At 41.8% G+C, this 26,458-nt stretch overlaps 2 protein-coding genes across 7 annotated transcripts in view; both read right to left on the reverse strand.

Annotated features, from left to right (window-relative positions):
- Nucleotides 1-1,140, reverse strand: part of LOC311090002 (plasmanylethanolamine desaturase 1) — a 28,025-nt gene extending 26,885 nt beyond the window's left edge. The window contains exons 1-2 of the mRNA XM_084125097.1: nucleotides 988-1,140; nucleotides 594-761 (exon numbers count right to left, since the gene is read on the reverse strand). Coding sequence (XP_083981223.1) covers nucleotides 594-761; nucleotides 988-997 — 178 coding nt within the window. The 5' untranslated portion in view covers nucleotides 998-1,140. The remainder of the gene's footprint in view (nucleotides 1-593; nucleotides 762-987) is intronic.
- A 1,992-nt stretch (nucleotides 1,141-3,132) lies between these two features.
- The window catches only part of znf423 (zinc finger protein 423), a 156,352-nt gene continuing 133,026 nt past the window's right edge, over nucleotides 3,133-26,458 (reverse strand). For all 6 annotated transcript variants that reach the window (XM_084125091.1, XM_084125089.1, XM_084125090.1 and 3 more), the window contains 3 exons: nucleotides 23,258-23,389; nucleotides 20,529-20,644; nucleotides 3,133-3,983 (listed from right to left, as the gene is read on the reverse strand). In XM_084125091.1, the coding sequence (XP_083981217.1) occupies nucleotides 3,954-3,983; nucleotides 20,529-20,644; nucleotides 23,258-23,389 (278 nt within the window). In that variant the 3' untranslated portion in view covers nucleotides 3,133-3,953. The remainder of the gene's footprint in view (nucleotides 3,984-20,528; nucleotides 20,645-23,257; nucleotides 23,390-26,458) is intronic.

The raw sequence follows: 26,458 nt of genomic DNA on the forward strand, positions 1-26,458 counted from the left end.
ATTACCATGGAAACCCTATAACATGTGCATATGCATGCACATTTATCAAAAAAGCAACTCAAAAGGCTATGATTCATATGCTCAAAATATATAACAAAGGTCTCCATGTCTATATAAGTGTGTAACTTTTGTACAGTGAAACATAAAAGAAACAGTTCACCCAAAACGAATGTCATAATTTACTCAAGGCAGAACGACACCATTCACTTTTATTTTATGAAAAAAGATGACCGACTAATTTACTTCTCTAGATATTATTAAATGCACGGTGTTACAAGTTTTACAAAGTAGCACTTACATGACACATGCAACCAATACCTTATACTTAAAAGTCTTATACTTATGCAGGTGGTGTTATACAAGCACCAATATTCATTTTATTATGTTGGTGCCATTCATGCACTACAGTCAGTCACATGTTATTGATCTAAAGCTGACCTGTGTAACACAAGACTACACGCAACTTTTGTGTGCGTGCATGCGCGCGCTTTCCTGGCCTTAGTTTGGCCCGATGATGCTGCAGAGTGAAACAGTAGGAGGATAATTCATATAGAAACATATCTGTTTTATGACACCCAATGTGCTTATCTTACCCGGAGAGTAAAGCTCTGCGAGCTGTCGGGCCCCGGCATGCTGCGGTCCCCAGCGAGGCAAGGTGCTGTGCGCAGCCGCCCCATGTTCATTCCCGTTCGGATCCTCCTCTGCCATAGACCGCTGGCTGATCTCCGTCTCCGACAGCAGCGCCGCAGCCATGCTCTCTTCTGGTGGCCAGTTTTCACAGAACTTGCATTAATAATGACGTTATATCGGGCATTTAATAACTAATACACATGAGTTTGGGTTCAGCAGTGAATGACAGTGACACGCCTTCCCTGGTAAGCCGAGGTTCCTATCTTAGCGAAACACACCCGGAACTAAAATAAGCACGAACTGCCTGTCTGATACTTCGCTATAATAAACAGACATATTATAAGAAGTATTATTTACCTTGTTTCATCTCATGAGCTAAATGATTGATAAATATTGCTCCCCACAGGGCATCTGAGCCAGGTCTTTAAACTGTCCGATAGCCCGAATAAAGTGGATATTTGGAAAACTTTTCTTGTGCTCACTCACTGATGTGGTGTTCTTAGGGACAGTGGTAAAATGTGTGTTTGTGGTGTGACGCAAACAAAAAGAAGAAAAAAAGTTACAATCACTGGCTGCTAATGTCGGAGGATTGGTTTGATTAACAAAACGACATAATGTCTCAGATGTTTGTTAAAATAGTTGTATGCTTATACAGACATCGTCCCTTAAATGTTATGAAAATACAACAACGTTTGGTATTTTATTGATGGTCCCTAACAGCTCATGCGAGTCTATCACAAGACTTAGGGACGCTGATAAAGGAAACAAGCGTCTCTTGAAGCTAAATTGTTTAAGTACACCCGACTACTGTTCTACTTGTTGATAAGAAACAGATAAGGTTATCTCATGTGTATGTTAATGTGTTTGATTATGTTGTAGTGAAACACTCGTAAAGTAATAATACAAATGATAATATTACTGTACATAGTAACAAAACAAAACAAACAAAAACATATTTTAATATATAATGTATAACAGTATGTCACAAAAATATTTATTGTAGCCTATACATAGCACATACATTGCTTACATGTTATTGAGAAGACTTGCTAGCTCTGTTAAGCATCATATAATGTGGTAATGTTGGTGAATTTTCCTAATGAAAGTAGGCCTAATAATAAAGTGTTTTAGAGAAATTGTTTTTTTTTTTTTTTTCATACTAAGAGTCCTTGGGATGCTGAGAGACTGTGTGCGGGTCTGTAAAACCCTCTGAGGCTGTAAAGACTGACAAGATTGCATGGCTAAACCATCTCCTCAGATATTTGAAATAATTCTACCACAAAATACAAAGGTACAGTTTCCTTTTGCCCCATTTGGACATCTCCATTTACCATTTAAAATCCACACACTCTTAATACAGCACAGATTTAATCAACTTTTCACTGCATTACATTGAAATACTTGAGTCAAACACAAGCCCAGTTAAGGGCATCTTTCAATACTCTTGGATATTTGTGGGTGAAATCAGATGCTAGTTTCCAAGTATTTAGGAGTTACTCAGATGGTGTGCTGAACCCGGTTTCCCAAGCGGACCGTTTCAGAGACCCCCAGAGGCCTGTAGTGTATCAGTGCGTTCCGATGGCTGATTTCTGGGAACAGTACCGACCTTCTGTCCGGCTCAAGTTATGAGACTCAGCGGCCGAACCAGCTGCTTAAACACATGGATGCAATTAAAGCAGAAACTGCTCTGGTAAAAGAAACACTACTTTAAATAGATGTTCCTGTCCTTATTCGGCGAATCACAAGTCATCTGCTGATCACTGCTGGGTATTTCCTTATTAACCGAAAACATAACACATTTGCAATCATCATATAGTTCTGCATTATGAAACTGATTTTCCATAATACAAGATGAGAAATCTTTTCCTTTAAAATTGGATTAATAAATCCGATGCAGTGTAGAAACGACAGACTTTCAGATCATCATATTTTACAACTGAACTCGTATATGTGACTGAGAGCAGTATTGTTATCAGCAGGTCAATAATAATCCCACAATATTCTGTCTGCTCTGGATAACTGCTCATCATTTGTGTTTATTAAGTTAATGTTGTAAAACATATAAAATTGGCAAAGACTTTGATTCTGATCCTACTGCTTATCATTGAATTGAACACTGAAAGCAGCACGGATCCAGGTTTGAGTAAAACGGTGATTAGTGATACAATATGAATGATCTTCTCTTCTGAATTTGTATGATATTTATTATATGACCTGTAACCACATTAACATCTAGAAATATTGATATCGAACAGCATGATTAATGTAAGCACAAACTGCGTTCAGCCGTTCACGACGAGTTTTCATCGTTGTCGTTCACATTATCTGTATGTTTTATGAGCAGCATTACTGTAGCTCACTGATATTTATTGTTTAATAGAAAGCATGACAAGAAGAATAGAGCTCACACAGAGTCAGGGGAACAGAGCCACTCTAAGGAGTTCAGCTGCTTCCAAACGCTTTATCTGCACTTCGAAAGAACACTCACTTCAGATGCACAGATTCCCTTTATTCATGATTTATTTATTTGTTTATTTTCAACTGTACTAGTTTATTGCAATCTGGTTAATTCACATTTAAAAAGCAGACATCATCCAGTTGCACTGAAATCAAAGATATTCATTTTTACAACATCCATAAGGCCCATGTACTGGAAAATCCAATCAAAACCATTATGTTTTTTCTTTTTTTCTTTATATGTTTTTTTGTCTTTTTACTGTAATTAGAAAAAAGAAAATATATAACAATAATAATAGAAAGGAAAAATATTACGACTGGCAAGCAATCACAGCACAGCACAAGTACCTATTTACTGCAAGAAATAAATGGTACAAATAAATCAACAAATAAAGAGGGCTGAGAATATATGCCTTGAAAAGAACAAAATTGGCACGTATGAAGTTTGATACATGAAGCAACAGAGGACAAGATATGTATTTCTAGAGATTAAAATCAGGCAGAGGGTGTCTTTCCCTTCCATTTTTTTCATCTTTTGTCCCCAAAAATCAAGAAAAACCAAAAAGAAAACGGGGAGAAAATAAAGAACACACAACCAGGAAGAAGGGACAATAAAAAATACTGCACGTAGAATACCTTTTTCTCTCCATCTCCTTTTTTTTCCTCTCCTTTTCTTTTTTAATAGCATATCCCATTAATATTCATTCCCCACCGTTCGTAATAGCTGCGCCTGGTGGCGGAATCGTTAGAGTTTTACATGTGAGTAGCAAATGACACTTTGATTGGCTGTGATGTTGAAATGTTCCTCCCCCACCGGGCCTGGGTCGGGGTTCTAGGCTGAACCGGGAGTCCTGCGGGGCCGGGTCTCACTGTGCGTGCTGGCTCAGTGTGTGGTTCTGCAGGGGAACAGAAGAGAACACATGAGGAGAGAAATAATAAGCTACGTGCCCACACCTCCACCCGTCTCCTTCGCTCTCTCCCTCTATCCATCTCTCGTTCCATTTACCCACCAGGCCTGTCCGTCCATCTCAAGGCTAGCAGCCCCACTTTGACAGAGCCATGAGCAAACACCTTCCTTTCTTCCCGTTTTCTTTCTTCTCCACACCCTCCCATTAAATATTGGGCACATGTGCACTTGCGATCCCATTCATCCGCCCACGCGTTTCCGTACCGGCAGAAAAACACAACATTCATCCTCCGTTTGATTAAGAGTTCTCCGTTTCTGATGCAAAAACCCTGATTTGTTTATTGTGGAGTCTTCGATCCACGTTTATGAATCTTTATGTGATGCCTTCGTTCTATAGACTCCTGAGAACAGAGCGTACATTTATAATCACATATCAAAACCCTCCGTATTGAAGTGAAGAAGTAGGAGCTGGAAACAATTGCGTGTCAAATTCCAGCAATACATTAAACTCTTAAAAATAAAGGTTTTTCACAGAGATGCCATAGAACAACCATTTTGGGTTCCCCAAAGAACCTTTTAGTGAACTGTTCTTGGTGTGAAGGTCATTTCAATGGACCCGTTTGACATTTCTGGGGTTCTCAGAAGCAGAAATTTTACTTTTGTGTTCCCATTGACTCAAACAGCAAAAGAAACAATCCATGATTTTTAAAAAGAGGAAAGAAACAGAGATTGATTACATTGGTCAGAAGAGATGTCAAATTTGCCATTGTAGTAGAAACACCCTATCAGCAGTGTTAGCTAGTTATATAGTTAAGGTAACATACAGTAACAGAGTATATACATTATCACAAAGCATAGTGTTATAAATGTAACTTTTTTTTTTTTAAATGAAAAAAATGCAACGTTTACAAGAATTGTGGAAATGCATCCTTTTTCCACTATAAAGAAGTCTCCATGGATGTTACAGAGTCTTCATATAACCATAAACGCCATTAAAAAACCCTTTATTTTGAAGAGTGTATGGCGTACGCATCACAAGGACAGATGTGCACAAAAGACGCCATAATAGTGGAAAGGGGACAGAAGAATGACCTAAAACCGTGATCACGTACACAGATCAATCAGCCGTTGCGTGAGGGTTAAACACAAGCAGATATGCACAGGCTAAAGGGTTATTGTGTTGCCGCGGTCTCTCGGCAGCTCTGCTTTTCCGCATGCTTTTCCCTGGACCATAAACCCAATTCCCAGAGAAGAGCCGGCAATCATCCCACTTTCCCTCTCAAAGCTCCTTTCCAAGATAATCTCTCCAAGAGAGATAGGCTGTTTTTATGCCCCGATATAAAAAAACGGAAAGGGGGAGACAAATCTGAAGGATTAAACATGGTTTTTCGTTGATAAATACTTATTCTTATTCTTCGGCCTCTTATCTTATTGCACATATTTTGCAAATGATTGCTGGCGAAAGGGGATGGGCAGTTCCATCCGAGGAAGGCCAAACCACTGGGTCTTAAAACCCCAGACCGAATCAATGGCAGTCTGTCAGGGGATGCGAGTCTTGCGTCCTCCTTCTCTTTCCATCCCGGCCTCTCTCTCTCTCTCTCTCTCTCTTTTCCCGCCCCTCCTGCATGGAACAGAGAGGAGACGCGCACGAGGAGGGCTCTTGAGCGAGGAGACGCATCTCTCTGGGAGCCACTGACCCCATTATGAGAGCAAAGCACTTCTCCTTTTGCATTACGCTGCCTGCGCTGCCTTCCCCCTTCCAGCAGAGGCCAGCCTTGTCTATGTCTCGCTCTGAGATCCGGCGGAGAGGAGAACGAGATGGAGGTGCATATCGGACAAAACCCAAACATATTGTAAATCATTTGTCCTCATCACCAAGCACCTGTTTCGCATATTGGAATTACAACAAAACGTAACGGGAAAAAGCGGCAGCACGGTGAAACACATGAAAATAATCCTGGGACTCGCATGACAATGAGCAATGAGTCAATACAGCGTACCTGCCCACATTGTCACATGTGCACATGTCAAGAGCAACTAACGACCCAATTTACCCAAACCTGCCTTAGCCGAGTCCCCAAGAATATGCTGCTGCTCAATCAATTATCAGTTAGTCCCCACAAAGCCAATCCCTCTCCAAACGCAATCTTCACCTGCTGCAGAGCCAAACGAATATACCTCATACCACGGCTCAACATGAGACCAAATTAACATCTGGGTCGCCTATCTTTTCATTTACGCTGATGATCTTAACAACAAAAACAATAACACTAATAATAGTAATAATAATCTCATATCATTTAATCTCAATTCATTCCATACTGTCACTGTTCAAGCCTTCGTGATTTGTTTTAGATGTCTTAAATTAAGAATTAAGTATTTCACGCTGTAAAACCGATCATTTCGGTCCTACATTCTGATTGGTCGATACAGTGTGATCCAGCTTTGCTAAAGTCTAACCTCAGTCATGTCCCGATACCGTTCTCACTCTCTCAACCCTAATTTCCTGTCTACACCCCCCAAAAATATATAAATCTATGAAATAAATAAAATATAATTTAATTTATATAAATATAAATAATATTCAAATGTATTGTGTGTGTGTATGTATATATATATATATATACATACACACACATACATACACACACACACACACACACACACACACATATATATATATATATATATATATATATAAAATATATATATAAAATAAAAAGACCAAGTTTGAACTGGAGTGTATGCATCTGTGACAGAGAAAGGGAGTGTGTGTGTGTGTGTGTGTATGGTCTCCCCCAGGTTGTCAGGACTGTGTGGAGCTGTATTGATTTGGAGGTGGAGGGACAGAGAGGCAGTGTTGTTCCCTGGGGTCTAGGGTTACACCAGCACTGCAGTGGCCTGATGGAAACGGCACAGTAGGACTGGAAGGGTGCGGGGAGCCCGACCTTACATACAGTACACAACCTCCTTCATACACACACATAGATCCCTCACTTCACTAAAACAAAAGACATGTGCTCAGACTCCCCAGCGCACACATGCCTTTGTAGGTAACACACACGCGGCCACTAGCCACAATCAACATCCATCGCTCAGCTTATTTCATTATCTCTGGCATATAAGAGCCACTGTGGTATCATACATCTGCTCCGTCTAATCACACACACCCTTATAAATGCTACACACTGTTGGGTTTCAGCTGCCCAGCTCGCGCGCATCTATTTCCATCGCTCCGATATCTCTCTTGAAAGATGGCAGCTGATGTGTGGGCGATCAAACCAGCAACACTTGTTTAAATTAGTTAATCAGTGTGTTGGAACAAACACATTTTCAGGCCGGTCGCAGTTTGTTCTCTTCATCCGAGCGCGTTGTCGGGGGCAGCGCTATTGATTAAGCCACAGGCGATCGATCGCCAGAATGGTGTGTGTCTCTGAATCTGATAATGACTCGCAATATGACATCAGTGCAATGCAGCTGTAATTGATATATTCTTGAAGGGGTGGAAGTTAGAGCGAGAGAGGTGGGCAACACAGATGGAGGCTGTTTAAACAGTCATGGAAGAGCAGCGACTGAATGCGCCAAAACCTGCGCACGAAGTGTCGAATGAGTTGCATACCGCTATACTTTTGTACGAGAACTTGAAGAGCTTGCAAACATGCTAAAGGCTCGCTCACGGGTCATGCACCTTTGTTGTGACGGAAATGGGACGTCTTCCTCTGGATTTCAAGCACAGTTTTAGAAGCTCGTTGTAGGTTTATTCGTGACGCACCTCCACCGAGCGGACCTTCAATCGCAGCGACGTGAAGAGGGCATGGCGTAATGCACGGAACAGCGTCCTATCCCTTTCCCCCCTTGGCTTGGCGACGGAGCGGCGGGAGGCTGTTCGGTGGGCAGAACAGCCCCTGCGAGCTCAGTCAATATCTACGCTGTCATTGTTTTCCTAAACTGGTTATAAAAGAGAGGCTAAATCCTGCGGAGCTGTGCACTCCTGGGAAATATGGCCCAGTCACATTACTGATGCAGTGACTGCGAGACTGCTGCACTCACCGAGGGGGGGTGAGGAGGGGGAGAGAGAGAAGGGGGAGGCGGTGGGGAGATAAAGATAAAGGAAAATCAAATCTACGTTTCCCTACACAGCCTCTTTTCACACACAGAGCATGCACATACAGCCGGACCGAGCGGCTGTCATGTCACTTTCAATCAGGGCTGTTCGTGTGCGCGAGCGTGTGTGTGCCGCAGGGCCCCTGGCTCCCGGCTCTGTGGTGCCCCCTGGGGACGGTGCAGTGTCAGTGAAACTCTAATGTGTTGGCTCGTTCTGCAAGAGCGAACAGAGCGAGAGAGAGAGAGAAAGTGTTGTTGGAGAGGGTGGCCGTTCTGTCAGTAAACTGTTTTTCGTAACAGGATTCTTTGGAATTACTGACGTCTATGAGCTGACCTCAGAACAGTGGAAAGCAGCCGCTACCCAGTTAAAACACAAAAAGAAGGCATATGCGTCCTGTGCTACATGATTCAGAACTGAAATTACATGATATATTTATATAATAAAAATGCATTATCATATAAATATACGATAAATTATGTCATACAATATATACATATACTATATATATTTATATATATATATATATATTGTATGACATCAATTTAGTATATATTTGAAATACAGACATTTTTATAGTAATTCATATAATTGAAATTGAAATTCATATTTATAAAAAAAAACAATAATTCTGGTACATCGTGTACAAAAAACAGAGAAGATCGCTCGAACTCTAATTATATGAAGCAATTAGAACACTAAAATGCAAAAAAACACTAAATAGTCAATATACCTGTGATCACACACACACACACAGGCATACACACACACTTCTAGAATGTAGTACATATAATATAAAAGAGCCACTTGGTACTCACTGTACTACTATATCCAGATGCTTGCTCACACACAAATGAACAGACAGTGTGTCTCTGCTATCGGCTTTATAAAGTGCTCTTAGTCTGTCTACTGTCTGTATGGCTAAACACAGACAGGGAGAGGAAATATTGAAGCTGATAGAAAGACATGGGACAGAGAATAAGATGAGAAAGGGGTTTATAGAGAGAGGTGGAGCATGAATGAGAAAGAGAGAGTAAAGTTCTCAAAAGAGGAAGAGAGATTGTGAATGAGTATGAGAGAAAGAGAGAGAGAGAGAGAGAGGTGGTGGTGGGGGAGATAGCGAGCGCAGCTTTGCTCTTAGGACGCAAGTCTGTCCCTCTCTGCTCTGTTTTTAACACAAAATGAAAAATCACCTTTGCCGCTTGGTGCACTTTAGAGTAGCTTATTTTTAGACCTGCTTGACAGTCTTCCAATGGCCGGAGACTAGCAGATGGGCTGTCTTAAAGCTTCATATGCTCCCAGCTCTCACCTCCCAGAGACAGGAAACTCACTTGGGAGTGTGCTACAAATAAATGCCCCCCTGCCCTGCCCCTGGATTCCCTCATCCCTCCCCTCTTCCCACCTACTCACACCATTCTCCACCCAGAGAGTGCCTGTCCCTGAATTTAGCACCTTCCCTGCAACCACGTCCTGTTGTAGTGAAGTGCACTACACCCACATCACTGTCCAACTGCTTTCCCCTTTCTGGCCTGACCAGGACTGGAGGCGTATTATGTGTGAATCTCAATGAATAAAAATGTAAACAAATATGCTTTTGACAGATGATCTAGTGATAAGCACCCATTGAGCCAAGGTGTTCATGTGGACGATCCAAGTTCGAATCAGGCAACATGTATAATTAATATAATATAATATAATATAATATAATATAATATAATATAATATATAAACACCTGTTCACACTTTCATTTGCGGTCTATTTGGTTTCATAAATTTATGCCTTGAGCATAATGCCTCATGGAGAGAGAAATCCAGGTGATATCAGTCAAAATCAGTTTTGTCATTTTGTTCTCTTTGAAAGGAGCGGAGGGAGTGATTCCACTATGACTGACCTCATCTGACCTCCGTGCTCCAGAGCAGCTTCTTCACATTCATCACTCACACACACACACGTGCCCCACCATCACACATGCTTTGTTTACACTCATACTGTACATTCTGTATATCTGACATTGGTACATCTCTGTCAAGCGCCAGGTTGCCAAATAAATACTAAATGTACAGGGGATTAATTATACAGTGATGATGTACATAAGCAACTGATGATGTAATCTTCAGCAACAGAGTAGAGCTGGTTCTAAAAGTCAACATATGCTGCCGGCTGTGTTTAATATAACATTTGACACATTCTCCAGGCATCAAATAACAGCACAAGACTGGCATACAGACAGACCCTTATCAAAATGTACCATCGCAACAATAATTTGTGGTCACAGGTGAAGCGAATATTGTCAATCATCTCCTAACAAGGCCACATAATCAAAGTCTATGTTCAGACTTCAGGCAAATAAGATTTGTGTGTCTAGACAACCAACCTATCTGCATGGGTTGCTTTGGTAAGGACGTAGGTGTACCCATGTATGTGATGAGGCTTTTAAAACGGATGCAGGAAAAATTGAGCTGTCCAAATAAGCACCGTCGAGTCACGGTGCAGAACTTCTCCGTCACACAAGAAAAACTCAGTGACGGAAGAAACTGAGGAAATATTTTGTGATATTACGTTCTGTAGTCACGGCCGGCTTCGCTGTGCAACTAAGTATTAATTATATTTAATTATATATTTAATTATACTAATTATATTAATATAATTTTAGTTTTAAATTGTAATAATATTTTAGAATATTACGGTATCTGTTTTTCGATTAAATGATGAATGCATCATAAGTGACATTCATTTTTCATGAGGCAATCAATTCCCGATGGATAAATTGTTGTCCAATGATTTTATCCTGTTCTCATTTTCACTCAAAAAACATTGTATTACTAAAGTAAAATGAGTTGAAAATACCATTTAATGTTAACAACTGTTGCTAAGCTCAATTTACCACAGTTCATATGGATTAACTATGATTAATGTGTGTATTTTGACAAAACTATGGTTAACATGGTGCGTGTCCTTTTTTGTAAGTAGTCTCTAATATAAAATTTCACACATTCTGCAGGCATCAAACAACAATGTGCAGACATAAAGACAGGCTACGTTCAAAAAACAACACACGCATGCATGCACACACCCAGACGGACATGCACACACAGTTGTGCTTTCGTGAGATCTGTGGAGTGTGGAGGTTCGAATGTTAGATGAGCTCGGTGGCCTCAGTAGAGCCGTGTCATGGGTGATAGCACTGCGCTAGGCTAACACTAGGCTACGCTACGCTAGCTGTGTTCTGCCACTCAGAGATGCACTCAAAGTACACACACTCTCTTTCCATGTCATAGCCTCACTAAAACCCTCCCTGATTCCCCTCAGGGATGAGGTTTTGACTCCAAAGCAGCCCTAAACTAAGACAGAGAGAGAAAACGCATTACGCGGTGAACGATGCAGTGTTCAGAGAGAAAGAGATGGAGAAAGGGCTAGTGTGTGTTATCTACAGCCAGTCAATGTCAACACTTTGTTGTCACAACGATACGTGAGCCTAGCAGGCAGAGTGCGAGTGAGAGCGAGGAGGAAAAGAGAATAGGAGAGTGTGTGAGGTGTGCTGTCAGAGCTGTGTGATTTATAGAGTGTGCTGTCAGCTCCAGCTGCTGAACCAAAGTGTCAGGTTGAGAGAGACCCCTACCAGTTTCTGTGTGTTACGAGAGAGAGAAAAATGAGATGGAGAGAATAAGAGAGACAACTTTTTTAAAGGCCATATTCTACACTTCTGTAGCACTGAAATGTTTTCCACCAGTGAAGTCCAATATTAGTGAAGCTTTCTTGAAACCAAAGAAGTTGCAATTTTGTCCTGTTCTGTCTTACCATGCCACAACAAACAATTTATATGTTCATATCGAACTCAAAAACAGGGTGTCATGTGACAATACACAGCCCATCAGAAAAGTTCTTTGTTTGGTCGTTCTCACACACTCTTTGTTCCTTGTGGAAAGTAAGGGATTTGTCATCTGATAATATATAATTTTCTAAACTATAATAAATAATATAAACTACTATATAATAAATAATATTCTAAACTCTCCTCATTTATATTTGTTGATTAATATACATTACTTGGGATTACTTGGGATTTTAGCGCAACATGTCTGGTCACAACATGGTAGAATTAAACAAACCATTTGACAATAAAGTCACATTAAAATTCTGGGATTAAATGTATCTCATTCAAACCTAATTTAAATCTAAATTTAATTTAAAGATGAAAATAAATGTACGAAAGTAAAAAGTAAGTGATTTTCAATAAATAAAAGATTCATATTTTTTAGGTTTGGCCTTAAATGGATAGTGAATCCAAACCTGTTTAAGTTTCTTTCTTCTGCAGAACACAAAATCAAAAATTTTGAAGAATGTTTTTCTCCATACAATGAAAGTCAATGGGGTCCAAAACAGTGAGTTTCACTGCGTGGACAAAAAACACTGAGATATTTTTCAAAAAATATCCTCTGTGTTCCTCCAAAAAATGTCAGAATTTTCATTTTTGGATAAACTATTACTTTAAAACTTATAAGAATGATGTCTAAAATGAAAAATCTTTTACATTTTAATTTAACCCTGGAAATAAACAAAGTTAAAGGACTTTGAAAAATCTAAATAAATGTATTGAAATACGCGAATTAAAAGTTTTGGCCTAAAATTAAAAATGATAATTCTGTCATTATGTGCTCACCCAAACCTGAATGACTTTCTTTATTCTGTGGAACAAAAAATAAGATATTTTGAAGAATGTTTTAGCTGATTTTGTCCAAAAATGAAAGTCAATGGGGTCTAAAACAGCATTGGTCTCTACTGAATCCATTGCACGGACAAAAAAAATATTGTCGTCATACAGTTTTGGAGCAGCATGAGGGAGTAAATAATGACAGAATCTTCCTTTCTGGGTGAAGTATTCCTTTAAGATCAAGTCTTCTCATCTGTTATGCTATGTTAATGAGCGAGGCAAACAGAGTGAAGTATCCACAGTTCCCAAACCCTCCAGATCACAGCTGCGCTCAGTGTGCATGCGCACGCGTGTGCGTCGAGCGTTGAGAGTGTCGAGCAGCGAGAGTCATCTCACCGACAGCGCTTAGACTCATACGTCACTGTCACAGCCACGACAGTTCCAGTCCCGAGCTGGCAACCCACACACGAGACAACAACACACACCACGCAGTGCAGAGCTGTAGCGCCACAGCACAACCCTGCTCAACTGTCATATCTGACTGGGGCATGTGCTGTACACACCCCCTCCTTCTTCTGTTGTCTTCACATTTTCATTTCAGCTCGCTTTCTCTCATGTTGCGTCTCAACATATCCTTCGCTCTGTCTGTGCGTTAAAGGAACAGGCTATCATGAGAGATGGATATGAGAAAACGCTTTATAGTGATCCCAGTGGACACATCTCTCTTTTTTTCCCCTCGCTCTTCCTTACCCCCCTCCCTCTCTCCCTTTCCATCTCCCTCTCATGCCAGTCCCCAAATTATTTAATTTAGCACAGACACCATATCTCCCTATGTGCCATCCCGCTGAAGTTCTCTCTCCCTCCACGTCCTCCTCCCTTCTTTCCTCCACTTTATAGATTGTTCCAAGCAGGGGTATTTCGTGACAGAATCAGGAGTGTGGGTGGGTTCACTGGAAAATTTGCAAAAAGGCATTTACTTCATTTTTATCTCAACATAAACACGCACGTGCACGCTCGCAGCCGAAACCGATGTCCCACGTTGTAATAAATGAATGCGAATGTGTTGATTTACTCTGAAGATTAGTGCCGCCCCATGGTGAGTGTTTTTGATTTGAATTCGCCAGGCCGGAGCTTTGTTTGAATCTTTGTCTCAGCAAGGGCAGAGCAACAAAACAAATGCAAACAGGTAAACAACTTAAACATGTTCTCTCCGATTCTAGTTTACTCCAATGTCCACCAGCCACCCACCGCCAGGAGAATTTCAATCAAAAACAGAGTGGCAATGTAAGTCTGTAACACCATGACACACTTCTTACATGCTCCTGTTTGGTATGCTAACTTCCTACATACTTAGATAACGGAATGCATTAGCAAGTGGTTTCATTAGTTCATTATTAACTCTTGGCTACATTTGCTATTTTTCGTGTTCTCATATCATGGCACTAAATCCATTGGAGAGATCCGAGACCTGGGACTCTTCATGTCAGAAGGCTCGCGGATGTCGCGGTCTTCGAGAGGGAGCTGTTCTAAACACAGGGCTCATAGCTTTAGCTGGAGACACTACTGCAGTCCCCTGACAACCCTTCCACCAGCCAGCCAATCAGCAGCAGGTAAGGTGGATTTGAGGAGCTGTAGGCATGTGTGTGTGTGTGTGTGTGTTGGGGTTAGGGCTCTGAAGAGAGCCCTCCAGATCCCCATTCTAATAACGTACATTGCCACTCCAGACGCAAGGGCAGCTGGGACACGCACACACACTGGCACTAATAAAATTGAGCATCACAATAGAAACCTATATCAATATCTACAGCACACAAAACCAGATTCAAAGCACACCAGACAAACTCTCCATGTACATTATGATTCTAATTTGACACATAATGGAACAGATTCTATGAATGTTTTTGGAGCTCCTACAATTCTTAACTCTCTGATTTGCTTAATGTGGGTTAGCCTATATGAGTAAAAATGTGCCCATTTGATCAAATGCTAATGTTAATTCTAGTTTAAGTCAGATTTGATGTATTCTGAAGAAAATGTCAGTGGTCCTAGCCCTTTGAATTTGCCTGAGTGTTTTTAGCACAATGCTATGTTGTTGCTTCTTTTATTAGCATATTGCTGCACGTATTGCTTTTTATTTTGTCTATATTTTATATATACCACGGTTTTTTAAATGTTTTTGAAAGAAGTCTCAACTTGCTTTAATATGTCATTTTCTTCTTGTGATGGCAAAGCTGAATTTTCTGCAGCCATTACTCTTCAGTGTCACATGATCCTTCAGAAATCATTTTAATATGCTGATTTGGTGCTTAAGAAACATTTCTTCTTATTATCAATGTTGAAAACAGTTGTGCTGCTTAATTTTTGTAAAAACTGATACATTGTTTTCAGGATTTTCTAATGAATAGAAAGTTCAAAAGAACATAATTTATTTGAAATATAATCTTTTGCTAAAGTAAAAGTCTTTACTGTCACTTTTAATCAGTTTAATGAATCCTTGATGAATAATAAAAGAAGAAAATTCTGACCCTAAAATTGAACAGTAGTTTATATATAACCTTAAAATACTTAGGGTTAGGGATTTGAACAAACCTTTAACCCTAAATATGACCAATAATAGTAGAGGTTGAGAAACGATCTACCTCATCTCCAAAAAGTGCAATACAGAATATGAATTGTAGTTCTATGTCATATAAGCTCTTCCTCCACCTCTGTGAAAAATGGAAAGTGTGTGAGAAAGCGAGTGCGTGTGCGCTCCACTGAAAGCAGCCTCCTTACATCACTCCACTTAGTGCTGTATGAGAACTCAAATATTCAACACTTTCGCAATGTCAAGGGGGGGGAGACAAGGAGGCATCAACAAACAAACAAGTGCAAAGACCCCCCTCCTTCCTTCCATTCACACACACACACACACACACACACACACACAACGATCCATCCAAACTGCTGAGTATGGTTAAATATTAACCAGCGCTAAAGGAAATACCATACACCCACGTGTGCACACACATGCCAGCGGGGAAGGGATACAGGGCATGGGGGGGAATGCGGCGCCCCCTGGAGGGCTCAATCAGAACCGGTAGTGTGTAAAAATGAGGCGCGCTGTCAGAGAGTGACAGCAGTGCCTATGGAAGGGCCGAAGGGTGGGCGGTTGGGAGTTCACCTGGGGAAACAAAATAACAACTGAAAGAAAATCTACACACACACACTTGCTCACACAAAAAGTCTCTGAAGTTTCTAACAAAGGAGTGGAGGATCCAGCAGAGTAGGTCTAGCTGCGCTGATCGGGGCGAAGCATCACTTATTTACCAGCTTACATCTGCACTATTTATGGGGCACCAGGGAGAGGCAGAAAGGAAAGAGGGAGACGGAGAGAGAGGGGTGGGTGGGGGCAACACAGAGGGGCTAAAATATGCATGGGGGCTGGCTCTTCTGGGAGCTAGAAAAAAGAAAATGGGAAAGGGAGAAAGAATGAGAGACATAAAAAGGCGAATGAGAGAGAGTTGGAAACAGTTTGAGGAAGGGAGGGAGTTGGTGGGAGTGCGAATGAGAGAAAGAATTAGAGACAAGATAAAGGATGGAAGCAAAGTTTGCCATAAGGGAGAGGGGGATGATACAGTAACGTGTCTTGCAAAGGCTCATGGGAAGGCGAGGATTAACTCAGAGTGGGACCGCACTGGGAGGGCATGCTGGGTAGGGCACACAGGCCATGCCCGTCCATTCCATTCAGTCTTGTTAACAACATACACACACGTTTAAGTCTCATTTCACCTGGGCAGGAGCATGGTAAAACCCGGGTGTCGGAACGGAGGCTGACTGCTCTATTCCTCACCGCCGTCACCGCTCAGGTGGGCCTGGAGTGGATGCGGGGGGACGGAGCGGATGGGAGTGATGGGGCGCGCCCGCTGAGCCATGGGCTGGTGAAAGTATCTCGGTTGGCCGGCCTCAGGGTGAGGCAGACAGTGACCGACAGGGTCCAGTGCTCCCCCTGCTGCTAAATGGACTGACCGGCCATATGCCCAGCGCCGCCGGCCTTATATCACTGTCACGCCGCGGCCGGGGGCTCACGTGGAGGGGTGGGGTGTTTGAGCCATGCAGGAGATTTAGGTCACACCCCCCAAGCCCCTAAAATATTAAGTCATGGACCTGAGTAAGCCATTAACCTCACTCCCTGCTACTTATGAAGACCCACCCACCAACACACACAGGCGGGCGCTGGAGGGGGCTGCAGGAATGGTGGCCCATAGCTCACAAAGATGAATGTAACTTGGGCTAGGGCAGGATGCAGCTGACCCCAGCGGCCCCGTGGCAGCCACTGTGGGCTGAGTTATTCACAGTCCTCCCCCTACTCAATCTGTCTGCCCCATAATCAGCACAGAGAGAGAGGCCGATAGAGAAACAATCGCCTCCATATACTGCCACTGACCTAGCAACAGTATATTAACATTAGTTTTCAGCAGACATATTTTATATTTCATGTTTGGCCTTTATGTTTGCCACTGAAGGAGAGAAATACTATCGGAAAATGTTGAAAGATTCAAACTCACACCTAAAGCTCTGCTACCTAAGCCGAGCCTAACAGGAACCGGAAAACTATCAGGTTTGGGTTAGTACATACTGTACAATTAGGGACGTACCAAGCCTGGGACGGGGCCCAGTGTGAGTTAGAGGAATCAGGGGCTCCCCCTCGGTCCATTCGCTGCCTGGCTCCCTTAAGTGCAGGGCCCGGTGCAGTCGCACCAATTGCACTGCCCTAAGGACGGCCTTGCATACAATACAGAACTTCTGGTCTATATTTTTATAATACCTGAGTGAGAATCTAGCCAGTTGTGCACAATGAGTAATAAAATTTAATTTAAGGTTACAGGTTATATATTTGCTTGGAAGAAATTAGCTGGAAGAAGGAATTATAAAGAGTTTAAATGATGTCAGGTACAAACTGGGTTTAGCATCAAACTAAAGCCTTGTACAGACCTTGTACAGAACCGCTAGGCTCCAACAGCAAAAACTTTCCTTTCTGACCAATGCAAACTACAAGCACCTACAGAAGCTGCAGTACATTAAGATTACTGTTAATTTAGCACATTTTAGTTGGGGCATGTCGGCTAACTGCAAGGCTCCAACACCAACACTAAAGGCGCGGTCACATTATTGCAAAAAAGGTCCATTGTCTATTGTCTACATGGCAATTTCCTGTGAAAAACATTAAGAATCTGTATGAGGAAATGTTTCATCCTTGTGCGAAATTCCAGATTGCGTAGAAGTGACTAGATTTTGCCTGTGAGATTTTGCAGAGCAAAGGTATATATGACCACATTTTAATGCAAATGAGAGTGCTCATAAGGCCACAATCACACTATGTATCTTAAACTACATTACATTTGGTCCACTCCAATACTCAATACTCCAATCCAAGAATATCTCCAAAAATGGTCATAAAAATCCTTCAACAATACTGAATACAGCGCTGATACTATCAGAGTGTTGCACCACTAAAGACGAGTCCCTAAAGGGGAATTAACCGGTTAGCAGTAACTTTTTTAACCAGCACATTTAGTTCTAGCCCTTTAGAAGGGACTGAGTGGGAGGAAAGTGTGTGTGAGAGAGAGAGAGATTTAAATCCTGCCTGGCCCTTAGGCTTGGCTGAGATGTCTGCATTTGTGTTGGTGCTAAAATTGATACTATTTTTCACCTCATAGCTCTGTGATATCTCCAGCTAAACTTGAGTCAGCAGATGTGTCTCACTGCTCTGCCATGTCTGCTTCCTACGGGAATAATTACCACGGGCCAGGAACATCCAGAGGTGCTTAAAACCAACCATAGACAGTAGAATGTCTGTATTTCTATACAAAAAAAACCATCTTTTTGTTGGGCAATGAAGACACAAAACTCCTGACCAACAAAGAGCCAGACTGCATTGTGATACCAAACAATGTCAATAAAGGCTGTTTATTTTTTAAAAGCATAAAAAAAAATTAAAAAAGAATTCTTAAAGTGTGTTAACATCAACAGCGATTAGCAGTGACAAACTGACTAGAAGTCAATCATTTTCAATAAGAAGTGGTTTGAGACAACATGAGCAATAGCAAACGTTGGCGATGAAACAAAGTTAAGGATTAAATCGCTGTCAGTGTACGTCAAGGCATATAGTCATGGCAAAAGGAACGGGATGTTAGGTACCACAGTGTAAAAAAAAAAAAAGTTCTACCAAAAAGTGTACAGCACTTTGTAAACGTGTGTGGTAGTGCTTGCTCACTGAAGACTATATGTGTGTGTGTCAGTCTCAGAGTGGAGGGGTTCAGGGCCTCCCTCAGGGGACTCAGATAAAGGATTCAGTAAAAGAGAGAGAAAAGACTATACCTATCACAGTAGAAGAGACAGAAAGAGAAACAGATACAGAACAAAGACAAAAAGAAAGAGAATGAAAAAGGGAAGAAAAAGAAACAGAGACTCATCCGGAAAGGAATAATGTCAAGTGGACAAAGTGTGTTATTGTTACAGTAGCCAAACGGCTTTTGATGAGCTGTCAGACATCAGATTGTGCTGTGAACTTGAGCGTGAACCTGTAGGGCATACAGTTGTCTGTACAGTATCTCTAACTGCTCAAGGCCATCGGAACTGTGATTAGTGTACATTCCTTCATATATAGTGCTTAGTGATGCAGTGGTTCTTAACTGGTTTTGTTTGATTTTACACAAGATGTGATCCAACACAGTTCCAAAAGAGTTCATTATAGTAAAACATTTAGAAAACAGAAAACCTTTCAAATAAAAATGATAAATGCATTAAAATACTTAGTTGCAATATATTTATTTATTTGGTTGCAATATATTTATTTATTTGAATAGAGAGAGTTTCCACTATACTAGTTTCCACTGTCCTAATGTGTGTGTATATTCACAATGTCTAGGAACTATGTCTATGACAGTCTGTTTTTGTACATGCATTGTAAATGTAGCAAGAGTGGGCCTGGGACAGCATTCCCAGTTGTCTGCCCTGACGATGCGTGTGTGTGTGTGTGTGTGTAGATGAATGTGAGTTCCAGCAGTCACAGCAGGTGGTGTGATTGATTTGCAGAGTAATGGGTCTAATCGTTACTGGCTTGAGGATGCACCTTGTTTTCCCCTTTAATTCCCTTATTAGCTGTGATCTGTGTCACATCTGTGTCTATCAGGACTAACTGAGATTGACTACAGAATACAATATTACAAACGTCACAAAGCAGATACACATTTTGCTACTACAAGGAGATTCACTGCACATATGACAGATAAAATATGATTAGAAAACATTAAAACATGAACATCAGAAGTTCTTACACGGCTTCCTGGAATAGTTAATTCTGACTGGTCTATCACGGCACAAATATTTTTCTTACATAGCCGTTTCTAGATTCAAGTTTTTCTTATCATTACAATTCAATTGGCTTTGGAAAGTATAGAGTTACTTGTGAGTGTATTAGGAACTGTATCAATGCATAGTTTACATCGAATTGTAAGAGCAATATTTTGATACTTGCTGATAGTGAAGTGACGTGCGCATTAAGGAAAATATCTGTTACAGTTTGCCCTTCTTTTATCCACCATTTTTACCCAGAAGAAAATTCAGCATTTTAAGCTTTAGTAAAACAACCTTTTTGTTTATCCAGGACTCCATGCGGTGACACATGAAATATTGTTGACAGTGAATGAAAAAAAGGGGACATTTTTTTTACATTTTGGAGTCATATTCCAGAAAGACATGCTTTTGTTGAACTGCCATGTGATTCTGCATTACTCACCTGGAGCTCAGTTTGGAAGAAGAACTTCTGCGGACACTGGGAGCAGTCGTATATCTTGTCCTCCTGTCCGTGGACGGCAAAGATGTGCTGCTGCAGCTTATTGGCCTGAACAAACACTGGGGGGAAAAGACAGAAGGGAAATAGCAGTCAAACGATTGGCTGAAACGCTTTACCCAAGAGTGTATGGCGAATTGACTGTGAAAATAGCTGATTCGATTAAGAACTAATCCTGAGTGAGAAATTAAAAAAAAAGAAAAATCCATGACTACCAACTTTCACGCTTTGGGTAGGAGAGGGAGAATAAAAATAATGAATTTTTTGGATTTGAGACGATGTGTCGACACTGAAGAAAGTGGAAGGGGGAGGGAACGTTCTCAAATGAAAAGCTCTCAAACTCTCTTTATCGGAGAGTAGGGGATGACAGCCGGAGATGGAGGGAGAGACAGAGACAGACTAAAGTATCCCCACCAGACCTTGTGATATTTATCAATAAATCATTCCTCTATCCTCGGGTTTTTAAATTCCGTTCGTGTATTTTTTTTGTTTTTTTTGTTTCAGTAAACTTAAGTTTGCTGTGTGTGGAGACTATGAATTATTGAGCGTCCCTGGAGGAGAAGGCATCCGCTTACTTATTCATGAGCCACACAGGAATAGTGTTAAAGTTTAAAAGAGGACTGCGTACCTGTAAGGGAGGAAAGGGGGAAGAGAACGTGGTGTAGCCAAACAACTCGGTAAAGGTGAAAGAAAAAAACGGAGAACTAATCCGCAAGGAGGAAGAGAGAGCGGGAGACAAAGGGACGGACAAGGCGAAAGAACAAACAATTTGATCAGAGGGGTGGAGAGAAGGATGAACAGAGGAGTGAATGTGAGTGTACGGTGAATATAGATGAAGATGGAACTGGAAGAGGAGAAATAAGGAATGGGTGAAGGAAGAAAGAGATGAATTGAATAAAAAAGAGTGCATAATTATCTGGAGATCGGTGTGTTGCAGTGCTGGGGACAATTTGGCCTCCAACACTGGTCTTTGATGTTGACAAGCTCAAGTAATGATTTCTGATTCCCAAAGGTTGGCTGACAAACATTTCAAAGTGACTTTCAAACTTAGTGTGAGGAGAAGCACACACACTGGGCCTGTTTAACTAAATGCACACGTACGCGGAGGGTCCTACCCTGGAGAGTGAGAGCGGATTACACTGACTTTCTATAAACCTGCCCTTTATTCTCTGACCTCTCCTCTCCTGAACACACACACTCACTCACCAATGGATCTTCTTACCTCAAAGACATTCAGCATGACAACTGGCCTACAGAAAAAGCTAGTAGTTCATATGAGATACTTTACAGCGTACAAAACGGCTGTTATGATTTGATGAAGCCAGTTAACAGCGGGCTCTTGTTTGCCTATTCTACTGCAGTGCCTTCTGGTCCAGTGAATGTGGGACGTCTGACAGGGGCTCGATCTGCCCAGGGGTCATGAGTCCCACCAGGCATCACAGCGGGAAGATCAGCTCTCATTAGCTTTAGCATCAGCTCAGCAGGATGTCTGCACCAACCGCAGCCTCCTGTCTTGGCCACGTTGAACTTTATTAACCATTCTGTGCTTCTGCATAAGAGTGTGTCATAATATCTCGCTTCTATCTCAAGTCTAGAGAAACTGATCTTGATTTACATAATAGTATGTATATACAGTATGTGTGTATATTTTGATCTTTATGAATTCTAGAAGTTGATCCGTGTTCTCAAAGCAAATCCATGCCTGGTCTTTCCTCTCTCTCACCAGGATGAACAATGCATTTAATAGTTAATTCAGTTCAATTAGCAGGACAAGGAGAAGAAATGGAGCAGAGGAATGGAGGGGGGAGGAAGGGGGGGTTGGTATGGTGGAGATGAGGATGAGATGGAGAGAAGGGGAAAAAAGAGAGAGAAGAGACGAGAAAACTAAAAAATAAAAGAAATGAGACAAGAAGAGACAAAGAAAGATGAAAAAGAAAGATGTGACAAAAAGATGACAAAAGTAAAAAGAAGAGAACAAAGAAATTAAGTAAAGAAATTAGACAAGAAGAGAGAAAAACAGGCAAGAAAACGAGAGGAGAATTTTTTTAAAGGAAATGAAGAAAAGAAAAGACAGAACAAGATGGAAAAAGGGAAATGGAACAAAAAGAGACAAGAAGAGAATTATTAGATGAGATAAAAACAGACAATAAGAGAAAGGTTGAAAAACTGAAAAATGAAACGAGACAAGAAGTGCAAACAGAAGACTAAAAAATAACAAAATAAAATAAATGAGACAAGAGAGACAATGATATGGCACAAGATGCAAAGAAACTAAAAGAAAGAATGAGACAAAAAATACATAGAGAAGAGATTAGAAGGAATGAAAAACCAGGCAAGAAGGGCTGAGACAATATGAGAAAAGAGAATGAAAATTATGATGAAAAGAAAAAGAGATAAGACAAGTAGAGACAAAACGATAACAGGTTGAAAGACAAGAATAGAAAAGATGATAAAAAAGTAAAGACGTGCTTCTGCATGTGATCCTTCATAAGGGGATGTGCTAAATGGTGCTTATTTGAGTGCAGTTGGCCACATGCATGGCTATGTGACCGTACACACTGAGTGCAGTTACCCTGTCATCACTGGCAATGTGTATCCCCCACCTCCCCCCACTCTTTGACTGCCCCTGACCCTACGACCTCAACCCCACCAACCCCCCGGGCCGGACCCCTCACCTGTAAAGCAGACGGGACACTTGAAGGTGCCTCCCATGCCCTCGAAGCTGTGCTCGATCAGGTGACACAGGAGCTTGGCCGGAGAGTCAAACATCTGGTTACACAGCTTGCACTCATGATTGATGCCTTCCTCTGCAACACAAGATGACGATACAACAGGTTACACACATTGGAGGGGTCAGATAGAGAGAATGAGAAACAGAGAGACACAGACACATGCTGCCAAAAGACAAGGTACGACATTTTTACACATTAACTGTCTGCCAGGGCGTCTCGTAAGTGACCGGTCGAAGCCTTTTCAAGATCTCTCGAGCGAACGGGGTCATTTTTCTGTTTCTTTCTGTCCTTGCACATCATTTGTGGTCCCAGGCTTATAATCTTCAGCTCTGGACAGTATGACCACACGTCCCGTCCCTCCTCCCCCTCCTCTGCCCAGTGCCGTCTCTTTCCCGGCCGGTAATTGCCTGCTGCCCCCCCAGTGCTGCAGGCTCTGTGCCCTCCCTCTGCCCGCTGCTCTATTTTAAGCTTGCCTGAGTGACATCAGTGCCGCCCCCTGCTGGTGTGGGACAGATGAAAGGTGGGCGTTGTGTCCTGGCTGGACGCCTCTGCTCTCGTCTTATCACCCACCCGCCACACAGGCCTGAACCCAGCCCGCCTGCCTGCGCTCCATCAGACACCCACCGCCAGACTCCCACCCTGATCCCCCAAGCCCCTAACTGAGCCCTGGGGTATGGTAGACGCCAACACTGCGCCATCTCCCAGACCCGTCTTCTCAAAGCGTCCAGCACCCCGCTAGCACATGCAGACAGGCCCAAAGAGTCCTGCTGCTGAGCTACAGGGTGCGTGGAGGGTTAATAAAGTCTTCAATCATATATCCCCACCATCACCCTGACCTCCACCTCCCACCCCTCCCTTCCAAAAGCCACCTCTGCCGATTCCAATCTCTGCTCCGTCTCAAAGGCCCACACAAGGGTGCTCTAATCCCCGTTTGAAAGGAGCGGGAGGATAGGCGGAGGGGGCAGTGATGGGGGGGGGGGGGTGATTTGGCAAAGGCACCGCTTTGGTCTGTCCTCCCCCACTGCCTACTAAAAGACATTGCGTTCGGGAGGGGGGGGAGAGAATTCCTTTCGGGGAGAATGAAAGCAGCAGCAGACAGAGGTTACGACTGAGTTTAATATGTCACATGCCTTTTAGAGGAAAATCTGCTCTAGTTCGGGGGCCATGGTTTGAAACGGAACCAGATCATCTCGAGATTCAAGATGAGATCCGTTCTTTGGATGCAAACCGAACGAACAAGAATAGGGATGAGAAGGATGCAACACCAAGTGAAAAATCTATTCCTTATGACTGGGTTTAGTGTGTCAAATGCCTTTTGGAGGAAAATCTGAAATACAGTAGTTAAGGGAATGTTCTGTACTAGACGAGCTCCAGTCCACGGCTGTGAATAAACCTCATACTTTACACACAAATAGAGACAAGAGGGAAGCAAGACCAAAGTGAATGCACTGCAAAAAAGAAAGAAAGAAAAAACTATCCTTAGTGAGCATTTTTTGTCTTATTTTTTATGATTCTTATGATTTTACTTGGATCTTGTCTTATACAAAACATTTTCCAAACCAGTGAAGAGTTTTCTTTAAAAGGCGTTGGACATGCTAAAGCTAGTCACATTGCACATAAAAAAGTTTTTAATTCGTGGTTTTCCAGTTAAAGTATGTACAAATTCTTGTTACAAGCAACACTGCATAATATATTAAGAATATAATATAACAATATAAGTGTATTTTGTCTTAATGCACTGGCAGTTTTTTTAAAGTATTAAAACAAAGTATTAAAATACTGACTAAACATACCTTAAACAATTAAAAACGCCTTTTTTGCATAGGGACTAGCTTTAGTATGTCAAATGCCTTTTGAAGAAGAATCACCACTAGTTTTGGGGAACTTTTTGCACGAGACCAATGCATGGATGCAGATGAACTGAATGAATCCTCTTTGAGAAAGATCGACACTACAAAACGAGACAACTAGATCGACACTACAAAACGAGACAACATCTGTTCCGTAAATAAGAACGGATCAAAGGACATGTACATGCACAGAAACGAGAGGGAAGCGAGACCAAAGTGAAAAATTGGGGAAAATGAGAGAAGGAGACTTAGAGGAAGAGAATTCTGCTAAAGAAAGCAGAAAGCAAAGGGATAATTGGGCTGTCCAACACAAAGTAATGGTAGCCAAGGGGCCTGTGAGCATGTGTGTTTCCGCATGCGTGTGTGTGCAGTAAAAGTAAGCCTCTCTCTGAGAGAACTGCAGTTGATCAGTAAGTACAGAACATGCTCCATCATCTATTTTCCAGTCTGCGCAAAAACACTAAGCTCTCCACTTCATTGTCTGTGTGTGTGTGTTTGTGTGTCTATATGAGAGAGTGATGGGGCTACGTTGGGATTACCGTTGCTTGTTACTGCAAACCAGACTAGTGCTGTCAGGGAGAGCATTTGATCAGTGAGGCTGACACAAAGGTCTCAGAGAGGGGGACTGCAGTGTGCTAGGGGAGCCATCACACCACTAAAGAGGAGAAGACAGACGTGTAGAGTGCAGCAGAGGGCCTAGGAAGTGCATGACAACAACACGCTCTTTCATAACTGAAACTAACTGGGGGTTAAAAAAAGAACAAAAGGACTTTACAAGCACTGCGACACATCGTGAAAAGCAAACCGAAGAGATTTCAGAATTCCTTCCCTTCATCTCGGAAAGCATTGATGCTTGGCATGTTGTTTATATATATACATACAGTGTTGTTTGCATGTCACTATGTAAAAAGGTTGATTGAAAGCAACCAATTTCTTCCCTTTATATGTGGCTTTGTATCCGATTACGATATAGGTTAAACAATTTAATTGCCATCCACCTTTTGTCCTCGAAGAATTTCACCCCATATTCATTGCTTAATAGAGCCTGTGCTAAGTAAAGCAGGAAGGGAAGGAAGAACAGGAGGGAAAATAGAGATATAAGAGCAACTTGAGGCAGGGATGTGCGTCTGAGAGAATATTTAACTGGAATTGATATGGAAAAAAGAAAACTGGCCGCCTCTAAAGGTATGCAGCATCTTAATTGAGAAACGGCATGAAGCCTCCACACATTCGCAGAATCACTGATGAGGGCTTTCCAGGACATCGATAGAGGGAGGGAGGAAGAGAGGGAGTG

This window comes from Abramis brama (genome assembly GCF_963993115.1).
Source record: "Abramis brama genome assembly, chromosome: 9".
Classification (NCBI taxonomy): Eukaryota; Metazoa; Chordata; class Actinopteri; order Cypriniformes; family Leuciscidae; genus Abramis; species Abramis brama.